The following is a 12,157-nucleotide window of genomic DNA, read 5'->3' on the forward strand; positions in this document are numbered from 1 at the left end:
GAAGCCATTATAATTTTTAATAAAATTAGAAAAATGAAAATGTTTTATTTATTTGTGTGATAACTAGAAAAATGAAAAGATTTGATTTATATAAGTATCCACATATTAAATTACGTCTAATAAAGTGTACAAAGAAATTAAGAAAAAATTAAAAAAGATCTCTTGTGGAAATAATGACATGTGTAGTGGAGAATGATCATGGGGGTGGTTTAGATAGACGCATAATTGTATATTAGTTACATAAAAAATTATGTATTAATTACACAAAAATTGATTCCCATCGTTATTGTGAATGAAATAAATGTGTTGCACTCATTCCAAACGTCCATATGTTTTGGTTCAGAAACGTTCACGCTCTTAACATTCCAAAACAGAAGTCGATTAAATCAAGGGATATTGGTATCTAAAATCATAAACTTTGCTCAAATTTTGGTATTTTCCATAAACTTTAAAATTGGTCTAAAAAATCATAAACTTTACATTTTGTTTGTTATTTCCCATGACGGCTCAATCACCGTATCCAACCAACTTCCTTGCATTTTTTTATCCTACCCGTCACACTAATCAACGTGATTTTCTACATAGCTTTTTTATCCTACTTATCGCGAATTTTAAAAGTAATCTAAAATATTATAAACATTTCACGATTGCCACGTATAATAAGATTTTTGCCGAAGATTTCTTATTTAGGCTGCCATGGAAAATAACAAACAAAATGTAAAGTTTGTGATTTTTTAGACCAATTTCAAAGTTCATGGGAAATACCAAAATATGAGCAAAGTTCATGATTTTAGAGACCAATTTTCCTTAAATCATTATATACTCGGGTTTTAAATTTAGGGAGTTTGAAACGGTAATTCAAAAAAAATATAATATTTACTTTTAAGGTGATATCTGAATTACAAGGTGATTTTTTCTTATGATAGAGTAATCAGTAATGTAACTATGTAAGTAGCTAGTACTCCCTCCGTCTCAAATTTATAGTCACATTTAATTATGACACGGGTTTTAAGGAATTGGTGGAGTTTGTAATTAATGAAGTGAGATTGTGGAATGTGTAATAAATGAAGTGAGTTAGTTGAAGGTGAGTCCTTTTTTGACTTTTTGGTTTTTTATTTTTGTTTTAGTTTATTTTAATGTAGATAATAACATTTTGATGTAATTTTGATGAACAATGGGGTAAAATTATATGACTAAATATGGAAAATTCTAAATGTGACTCTAAATGTGGGATGAACTTTTATGGCAAAATGTGACTATAAAACTGGGACGGAAGGAGCATGTATTATTGTAACCTTTTTGAGAGCTTGCAAAGATAATTAATTATTTCTTAAAAAAACAAATTACTTCCAACACTAATACTAAGTGTTAATGTAAAAGTACTTTTACTTTTTAAACTTAAAGGTTTCTTTAATATTATCATAAATGAGGCAAGTGAAAGGTTGTGGAATCGAATTCTAGTTCTTATTCTTGGACTATAAATATATAACATGTGGTAGGTATAACGATGACCGACGTTCGGTAGTTTTGTGGATCTCTTGTGAAGACGAGACGTATGTGAGGACAATGTGCGTGAATTTGGGACTATTTCTGGGTGTGGGAGCGCATATATGCAACCAAGTAGTAGTTTTTATAAGCAAATCGAGATTCGATTTCAATGTTAATGAATGTCGAATTGAATTAATATTTTAATACTAATTGATAAGTACGTAGGAGCTCTGTAGGATAGGAAATGTGATTTGTATGTAAATTAAAATGATTATCAAATTATCGGATTTTGATTAAAATATTTATGAATAACGAGTATATATATATATATATTATAAAATATTGAATATTGTTTCGAATATTATAATTCTATTTTTATTTAAATGCAAATATATGTGGAGTTTCGTAGTGATAGGTTGAGGATAATGGGTGAGAAGTAACTATGCACAATGTGATGTGATGTGATGTGATGGATGCACGATGAGTGTGCAATAGCTACAGAGTCGAGAGCTACCTCAAGCAGGTGATTATGCCCTTAGATATTATTTTGACCAGCCGTGAATGCAATTTGTTATAGGATGAAGCTCACGATTCCAAGGTTATTTTGATTTAAAAATGGTGTCGAGTTGGAATGGATGTAGTGTTCAACCTAGATAATATTGGAGTATGCTTTTATGTACTCCCTCAATCTCTTAAATTTTCTCATATTTGACCAGATACGAATTTTAAAAAATGTAATGGAAAGTGAGTTGAAAAAGTTAATGGAATGTAAGTACTAATTTTAAATATTAATTTTATAATAAAATGTGAGTTAGATTGAGTTAGTGGAATATGATATCTATTATAAAAAAATGGTAAAAATGAAATATGGTAAATTTTATGAAACGGATAGAAATAAAAATATGTGACAAATTTTCAATAACATAGAAAATAATCAAATTGTAAATATGTTTATTGTGATAAATTAACAGCTAAAAAACGAAATCGATTCTATCATTACTTTTATTTTTATCAATAAGACCCAATATGTATAGATAGCTCACGCAGACATGGCCCATGACTGTGTAAAGAATATCACATTCGAAATCCATAAAAAATTGGTATTATTAAAGAGGTATCAGCCAAACCATTTAATATACTCCATAAAAAACTATAAATATGTATATAAAGAATAATAATGATAAGTCATATTGTATTTATTATGGAAATATTGAGTAACTTTCATGTAAAAAGATTTACTTTATTACTCTTTTCAATTAAATTAAATATTTTTGAAATTCACAATATTTAAGCCTAGATTGACAAATCTGGTGACTATTAAGTAATAATTAGTCATTATTTAAATGCTAATTATTTTTAGTTACGATTCTAACTTATTATGCATATTATATGCAATTTTTATTAACATGAGCTATATAATTGATGCGCATTTATGTGGTAATTGTTGGATAAATATCTTTAAATATGCCCTAAATATGTTCACGTTGATATGCATCAGTCGTTACTTAATTAAATCGACATGTATTTTTGCTTATATCAAATTAATTGAATATAAATTTATCTCTATTTATATAAATATATAAATCTCAAATCCATAAAAACATACTCTTGATTTCGAAAATAACTTTAAAATCAAATTACATAAATATCATTCAAATATTAACGACATACCTTAATTTCCATAAAAAAAAATAAATCAGATTCATCTATTTTTAATCAAACAAAATCTTACCATATACTGTAAAAAGGAAATTAACCAAAAATAATCATAGATTTTAAATTTAAATAGCGTCTCCATCTCCTTCTTCAACAAGGTTGAAAAAAGCATAACAGAATTGAAACAGTCAAATCGAGTCTTCTCTGATCACTGCAACTTTCCAAACCGACAATTGAGAATCGGAGATCGGATTTCGTAATTGGAAATCTGTTCTAATCTGATTCGACTTCTTCCCTAAAAACCATATTTTTATGCGTCTTCTCACGAAATTTGCATACCTATTAAAGCCTATGAAAATTTTGATTTTCTGAAACCTAATTGAAGGCAATGGAGGCGACCGGATACGGTGAGGTTGAAGAAATATCGAACATTGATGCATCGGTAGGGGCGGTGGAGAATCTCCTCGGTTATTGTTTCAAGCAGAAGAAGCTTCTGGAAGAGGCCTTGACTCACTCCTCGTGTTCCGATTCCGCCTCCTATCAGCGCCTCGAGTTCGTCGGCGACGCCGCTCTTGGCTTGGCCGTCTCCAATTTCGTTTACCTCCACTATCCCGGCCTCGATCCCGGGAGGCTCTCGCTCCTGCGCGCCGCCAACATCAGCACCGAGAAGCTTGCGCGCGTCGCCGTCCGCCACCGCCTCTATAAATACGTACGCCACAACGTTGCTGTGCTTGAAGAAAAGGTATCTGCTTCAATTCAATTTCTGTAACTGCTCAATTCTCCCCTGTTTCTACCGTTTACGGCGTCGATTTCGTTTAGGCTTTTTCTTTCTGATTCCAATTTCTGATTACAATACTGAGTGTATGATGCACTTTTGATGAATATTTCTGTTACTGTTCACTCGAGATGTGTGCTCAATAGGGAGCCATTATTGATCAAGTTTTGAAAAAAATCTGAGCCTACTTGTTCACTTTCAACTCTATCAAGTCCTTAATGTTTTATTCCTATGTTTCAGGTTAATGATTTTGTGAAAGCAGTACAAGAGGAGGGGGAATTAGAGATATATGGAGGATTGGTCAAAGCCCCGAAAATTCTTGCGGATATTGTGGAGTCAGTGGCAGCTGCTTTGTATGTTGATTGCAATTTTGATTTACATACTACATGGAAGGTTAATTTGTTTCTTCCTTTTCTACTCTGTTGAATATGATTAGTACTAGAATTAATGGCCAAGTAGGAGGTCTTTTTGTTTTAAATATGAGAAGCAATCTGTTTACAACATGTTCTCAACCAAAAAAATGTCTTAGCTTGATTTGGTTATAAGTTTTCTTCCATGTTTTTCAGATCTTTAGACATCTTCTGGAACCCATTGTAATGCTAAATGATCTGGAGCAGCAACCACAACCTGTAACTATGCTCTTTCAGTTATGCCAAAAGGATGGAAACCTGGTTGATATAAGTTACAGGAGGAAAGGAGAGAAAACATTTGCTACTGTTACCATCAATCGGGAGTTTATTGCCTCTGCTTCTTCTGAGCAAAGAGAAATGGCAAAGCTCCTTGCTGCGAAGGCTGCTCTTGAAAAGCTGTCTCATAAATCTTGCAACCCATTGAAGGATACCATATTCAACCAACTCAATATGGATGGTGAAATTGAAGAAGCAAAACAGAAGCTGTATGAGGTGTGTGGCAAGAAGAAATGGCCGAAACCAAACTACAAGTAAGCATTTTTACCATTTTTAAGAACTTTGTGTTATTCTAACTATGCTATTTACAGAGTCTGGATAGAAGTTTTACATCCTTCATCATACCCATTTCTTGCTTTTCCAATTTTTGCTGTGAAAGGAAGTAGTTTCTGCTTTTAAACTGTGGCGATCCCCACATATATTTGGTTCATTGCATGATAATTCTACATTTTAACCACATCTAAAGTTCAATGACACATATCGCTCGCCATTGCTTTACTGTTTCGCTGAAGTGCTGTTCGGCAATTCATTGTAAAACAAATCCCATATGATATCCTAAAGATAGAGCTATTTCTCATAATTGTCTTTAACTTTCCAATGTTGAAAAATTGTGACAAGTTATGTATAGATCTTTGACACTTCCAAGCATGTGCAGAATCCTTAAAGAAGGCGGCGTTGCTCATCAGAAGATATTTACATGCTCGGTTGAAATTGAAATATCAAAAGGTATACTTGTGATGGAGGGGAAAGAGAAGCCAAGAGTGAGAGAGGCAGAGAACTCAGCAGCTTCAGTAATGCTCTTCGGTCTTAGAAACTCAAACTATGTATGATTATGTCCTAAACCTAGGATAGGTGTATTTAGTGAAACAGCTCACCACAATAGGGATTATAGTTGCACTATCAAATTCTTGAGAATCAAGAATTTGACAAAGCCATGGAAATACTTTATTCTCAAGAATTTGACAAGGCAATGAGGATACTTTATTTTTTACTTTCACCTAGTCTTGATTGTTTAGAAGAGTTAATTGACTCTTGATTGTTGACACAATTAATCAATTTCATTTATTATACAGGTTAAGTATTTGAGTATTATATTCCTTTTTTATGGTAAAATTTTTGTACCCCAATTCAACACATTATTATTGTTAACCCAAAAAATGAAATCTTACTGTATAAGGGTGACTTTTAGACATTTCATATTATATTCATTAATTTCATATAAAGTCAATAAAATACTATAAAGAGTGAAATAAATATATCATCATTCAAAATAAATAAATTAATAAAAATGTGATTCTTCATGATAAATTTATCTCTCACTATACTACACTAACGCATGGATAAAAGGTTAGACACCGTTGTAACTAATGGCAACTTGAAAGTTCACGTGATCTTAACAATGAAACGCAATTTAGTCGATAAGATATTTTCCTCCTATCCAATAGACCAGTGATCTGAGTCATTACTAAAGTAAAAGGAAAATTATTATTGATTTTAAGCCATGATCTAGTCTTCCATCTTGAACACGTTTGCATCTTAGATTTTAATTACTCAGTGCAAACATAGTAATTAATTATTGAATAATATGCATTTTTGTATGGTACTGTATCAAATTCCACATTCATGACCATTCACGATAAAAACGTGAATAACTAATCAAGAAAATTATATTTAAGAAAAATAACTTAAAAAGGAAAATGCATGTTGTTACACAACCACAATTGCGTGCATTAATGGGTAATGTAAGGATTAGTGATTGCTTTTCTTGGCCCCTTATTAAATTATCTTTCATAAATCTAACGATTAGCACATAAAACAATTTAGCAGAATAACCTTAAAAAGCTTACGTCAATTATTATTAACATAATGTGACAGCTTAGCCACCGCATTAAAATAGTTGAATACCATGCTCTTGATTATGACATTGGAGTTCAAAACATTTACTAGAATCTAAGAACATTTTTTAATTGATAAACTAAGTAGATAGTAGTACTATGTTTAATTAGAGATCTTTTAGCTTTCTTTGACTGAATTGTATGTTTCGAATTATATTTCTATATCGAATTTAATAAATATCAAAAGTAGTGAATTCACCTGCAAAATTTGATTAATCCGAAACAATACTAAGCGCTTCAACAATGGTCGACCTAAATCGAGCAAGATTGATCTTCACATTTTGTTGATCAATAAAAACAGCTCTGGCAGTCATGTAGCCACCGTCTCGGTACACGGATCCCGGATCGGTCACCACCGAGCTATTCCGGCCGTATAGCTTCACCAGCGAGCTCTCTTCCTCCTCAATCTTGTACCGCAGGTGGTGCAGCCCCATCGCCCGGGCCGTGTCTCCAAACATCACCTTCGAAATCCACTCTGTCCCGAGCGGCTCCACTTGCACGACCACGCCTCCCTTTGCCATGAACACGTCGTTTGCTAGCCCGGCCCCGTGCACGCCCACGATCACGCTGCACGAGTTCACTAGCCGCGCCATCCGTGTCAGATTCGACGCCACTTTCGACCCCCTCACCACCACCACCTCAAACCCTACCTCTTGCATCACGGTGATCATCTCGTCTTCGTTGAGGAACTTCCTCGATTTCGTGCGCGACAGAAGAAGTAGCCTCGGTCTAGAGATTTCCGAGACGTGGGAATACGTTAGACTGAAGATCTCACGGAGGAAAAGCTTGAATTCTGGCATTCCGTACCCTCCTGGGATGTCCGTGGAGTTCACCTGGGATGGAGCCAGGAATTAAACTCAAGAGGGGCAAAAATGTCATAAGCAAATAATTCGAAGAATTGAGAAGGGACATTTAAAAAAAATTCAAATAAATGTGCAAATTTGAAGAAAAATTAGTATAGATGCAAATTTATGAGTGGGGCATTTGCCCCATTAAGAGCCATGTGGCTCCATCCTTGCCTTCAGTATGCCGTGGTATTTCAGCCCGACTACTGAGGCAGGGAAGCAGTGGACGGCGGTGGCATTCGCGGCCGGATTGATCACCTCGTGGGCCGTGAGACGAGTTAGGATGGCGTTGTATTTGGCGACGAAGGAGGGCTTGTAGTCCTCGACGACGAAAGCCACGCGCGTCTGGAAGTGGCGCGTGGTGATGTAGAGGGGGATGATGATCTCGCTCATTTCGTGGTACGTGTTTCCGATGTAGCCGGAGGAAAACACCACGGCGGGGACGCGGTGGCGGAAATCGCACGGCGGAGGAGCTGTGGCGTTGCTGTACTGGATTATCCGGACAGGGGAGATTTCGTTCACGGCGTATCCCTGCCACGGGTAGGGACGGACCACCGTCTCGTTTTCCCACTCGTCGTCGGACGGAACGTAGACCGTCATGTTTCCGGTCTCAATTAGTACGGGTTTAGTCGATACGCAGTGGACGGAGTGGAAGGCTCTGTGGCAGGCAAAGCCTGTATCGTCAAGCTTCCTCCGATCCTCCCCTGTTTTAAAACAGAGCAATTCTTCTTAAAAAATGCAAAAAACAGAGCAATTCTTCTTATAACTGTTGAAGATGCACATACCTCTGACTAGTCTTACTAAATGGAAATTGATGAATTCCTTGTCGTCTACTGTCTTCATCGCAGATCTTACGCCGGAAAAGTTCTGCATCCCTACCATTTGGAGAGAAATTTGATGAGTGATTGAAGAGGAAAATGATAAAAAGGTGAAGATTGTTACATTGATGGAAGGTAATTCTGTTTCCCCAGAGGAAATCGGCACCGACACAGAGAAACGGCAAGGAAAGTAGTAAAAGGAAGGGAGTGACACCAAAAACCATCTTCTTCTGATCTTTCTCCAGCTTCATAGCTGTAAGAGATGATGAACTGAAGACTGAAATGAAACAGTAGTGAGATTAAGGTTTTAGCTTATTAATTAATACTAGTATTATTATTTGTTGGTTTTAGCATATAATAACTCATCCTAAAATATTTTACCAGTACTATTCCGTCTCATAATAATAGATCTCACTATCCACCAATAATAATGTGAGTCCTATATTACTTTAATTCTTGTGCCATTTCAAGTGCATATATTTTTACGGAACAACGGAGTATTAGGAAAACTGGGTAATGTGGAATGTCAAGTTTGAGAATTATTAACCTTAATAAATGTTCAAGAAACTAAAAAAGTTGCAACCAAACTGTAACAAGCAGTGTTTGTCACGCCTAGTACTGAATTAATGCACATGGCGTTTGAGTTGTTAGTCGAAGACCAGATCTACTATGTGTTGTGAATCAAGGAAAATCAATACTTGGAGTAGACCTATCCAAGGTTTACCGAACCGACGGTTAAAACTGAAACCGTAACCGCCGATTACGGTTCCGAACCGAAACTGTGAGAATTTACTCGAACTGAAACCGTCGATTTTTGAACCGTGGTTTGGTTCAGGTTCAAAATTTTTCAAACCAAAACTGTGCCGGAACCGCCGGTTCCGGGCGGTTTCAAACCAGAACCGCAAAAAACCCCCGAAAAACTGTGAAATCAAGCCGGAACCGCAAAAAACCGGTGGTTCAGAACCGTGAAAAACCGTCGGTTCGAAACCGAAATCGAAACCGACGGTTTTGGAACCGTAACCGCGAAACACCCTCACGGTTCGGTTCCGGTTCAACAATTTTCAAAATCGGAACCGGCGGTTCCGAACCGTAACCGTCGGTTCCTGAACCGTGGGCACCTCTAACTTGGAGGAATAGACATCGACATGATTTAATTATTACTATTATTATTAGAAGTATTAATAGTAGTATCAATTTTATATGCAAAAGCAAGCAAGTGATGAAAGCCCCAACTTTTTATTTTACGTTTTCTTCGTTTACTAGCATAGTTCAAGTGCATTTGCTCGCACGCAAGAATATCTTACTTTAGCTCCATAGTTGCTTTATTTATGATATACTACTATATTTTTTGAATTAGGATAGTTTATGTGATCAGTGATCCCCATACTTGAACATCACTCGCATATAGTTGATGTTGTTATAATTTGTTTATTTTGTATATGCATTATGATTCTAATATATCATTGACATCAATAATTCTATAAATTATTTACAAATGGAAGCTTGATTTGTTCATTTTCTATTTAACAAATTGAGTTGATTTTATGTAATTTATAGTAAAATTTATAATATTAATAAGAATTTTAAGGTTATTAAAAAAATGAAATGTATAACATAAAACAAATTAAATTAAAATGAACTGAGAAACCATCTCTAACCATACAACAAATCTCATTTTTGGCATTGAACACTTCTTCAATCCAAATTCATTTTTGAGATTTTCTATGGAACAATATCAAATATGGATGTGTATTGCAGTGCAAAATTTTAAGAGGTAAAAAATAGATGAATACGAAATATTCTTATAGTTTTGTGTTTGGTGTAAAATATTTTTTAAGATAACATACATTTATAAATAGATTTGAATTTAGTGTAAATGGTCGGAGATGACATAATTATCAAATAAGTTATACTCCTACAACATAAACACCTAACTAACATAAACACAAAGTTTATTTTCATTTACACTATGGTAATAATTCATCAGTTTAGCTAAAGAAAGATTAAAGTAAAAGTAAATTAGTTAGGAAAAGGAAAAAGTTCAATCTTCAATGACCCATAGGTGCTTATTTTTGACTGCTCAATGTCTAAAAAAAAGGGTGAAACATAGAATTATTTGCATGTAAATACATAAATATGTATTTTTTCTTATTATTTTTTGGGGTAACTGCTTTTAAAGTCATCAACTTTCCATGAATTCCGATTTTTCCCACAAACTTTAAAAAGTTCGTGTAATGTCACGAACTTTATTGTCGGTTGCCATTTTCCCATGTCAGGTTTTCCAGTCTGATTCAAACTGTTCGTTTACTATTAAGACAATGTCTAAATTCTTTTTCTTACTATCGTTATCTTCGTCTTTGAAATAGCTTCGCGTGGGTACCTTGTACACCTCAATCGGAACTCGGATGAAGAAGTTATGGCCATTTGATGAAGGCTGCGACCTTTGTGCGACCTTGTACCATCATAATGGCCATAACTTCTTCATCCGAGTTCTGATTGAGGCGTACAAGGTACCCACGCGAAACTATTTCAAAGACGAAGATAATGATAGTAAGATAAAAGAATTTGGACATTGTCTTAATAGGAAACGAACAGTTTGAATCAGACTGGAAAACCTGACATGGGAAAATAGCAACCGACAATAAAGTTCGTGACATTACATGAACTTTTTAAAGTTCGTGGGAAAAACCGGAATTCATGGAAAGTTGGTGACTTTAAAAGCAGTTACCCCTTATTTTTTTCCAAACTTTTATTTTTAAGGCTGACATTGATTACATAGGCTATATTACTATCTATATAATGAAACACGGCAAGACAATATGGCAGATTATTTATTTGGAAATATATAAACATTCGACATTTTATGATTTATTTTTAATATTTTTTGAATTTGAAAATACATGAACTCTGAACTTTTTATGATTCATTTCTGAAACTATCATGATGGCGCATTTTATTTTCAGTCCATGTACTCCTTAACTGTCCGGGTTTACCCTTCTCAAAATCTGACATGGAAAACGTTGAACTATTTAGGACAGCTTGACGATATCTTTCTCCTTTAAGAACATTACTCAACCTCTCTGCTAAGAATTTCCTCGTATCTGCTAAGAATTTCCTCGTATCTCTGTTGATGAACTCAGGAAAACCTGTTCCGTTCTGAATTCCACTTCTGTACGATCTTGTAGACTGAGAACGAGGTAAATTCATCCCCTCTGTGAATTGTATGAATTCGCTCATTTAAAATCTACTTAAACATAGGTACATTTGCCAACATTTTATTTTTTTATTTTGTCATTTAATTGGGAATTATATAAAACACAGTGATATTGTGCCTATTACTTTCTCGTTCTATTTTCTATTCTTTACTCAAACAACAAACTTTGTGAACTAAACAAATTACTATTACAATATCTATTTTTGCCTCCCATTCCCAATATGATCGACAACAAGAAAGCAATTTGTCAACCTTATGATTGAAGAATCAATATCAATATCAATAAATTAAACTCGGATTTAACTTGAAATTAAGAATGATAGTTTCCTCTTGGCCTAAGCCAAACTAAATGCTAACTTCAAGATGTATTTCCCCTTCAATGATTTGGGGTATATATACTTGAGACTCCTACTTCAACTACAAATGGAAAAACAAGAGGAAATAATTAATTAAATACAACTCCCTACTAAACAAAATATCTAGACATCCAAATCTTCTTGGATATGTGCTTCGTCCTCTTCATGCTTATCTCGTTCTTCCTTCTAGGAATTTGATTACTCTCCCACACACACCCTCATTGGATTAGACACTTGTTCTAGTGTTGCACATCACTCGGTTAGGTCACGTAACTATCAAACACTTTACACTCTATACTCAACAAAAGTGTGCCTCACACTAAAATTCACTCTACTTTTCATACTCGATGCATGCACGAATGAGAATTTTTAAAATGTCAATTATTTTGCATTCGACGGATTCAGTTACAAACAATAATTTCTT

The 12,157-nt window shown here is 34.6% G+C and overlaps 2 protein-coding genes across 2 annotated transcripts; one reads left to right on the top strand and one right to left on the bottom strand.

Moving 5' to 3' along the window:
* Nucleotides 1–3,296: 3,296 nt before the first annotated feature.
* On the top strand, nt 3,297–5,697 carry LOC125222116 (ribonuclease 3-like protein 2). Its single transcript, XM_048124571.2, has 4 exons — nt 3,297–3,886; nt 4,160–4,312; nt 4,486–4,859; nt 5,261–5,697. The coding sequence occupies exons 1-4, from the start codon at nt 3,533–3,535 to the stop codon at nt 5,433–5,435; spliced, it is 1,056 nt and encodes a 351-aa protein (XP_047980528.1). The 5' UTR covers nt 3,297–3,532; the 3' UTR covers nt 5,436–5,697.
* Nucleotides 5,698–6,694: 997 nt separating this feature from the next.
* LOC125224312 (alpha-1,3-arabinosyltransferase XAT3-like) lies at nt 6,695–8,483 on the bottom strand. The gene is made up of 4 exons (XM_048127695.2): nt 8,288–8,483; nt 8,131–8,220; nt 7,520–8,049; nt 6,695–7,333 (listed from the first exon to the last, which is right to left on the bottom strand). Exons 1-4 carry the CDS (start codon nt 8,412–8,414, stop codon nt 6,713–6,715), a joined length of 1,368 nt encoding a protein of 455 aa, XP_047983652.1. The 5' UTR covers nt 8,415–8,483; the 3' UTR covers nt 6,695–6,712.
* Between the last annotated feature and the right edge of the window lie 3,674 nt (nt 8,484–12,157).

Source organism: Salvia hispanica, chromosome 1 (assembly GCF_029641045.1).
Source record: "Salvia hispanica isolate PSC_SH4W2 chromosome 1, Shi_PSC_v1, whole genome shotgun sequence".
Lineage (NCBI taxonomy): Eukaryota > Viridiplantae > Streptophyta > Magnoliopsida > Lamiales > Lamiaceae > Salvia > Salvia hispanica.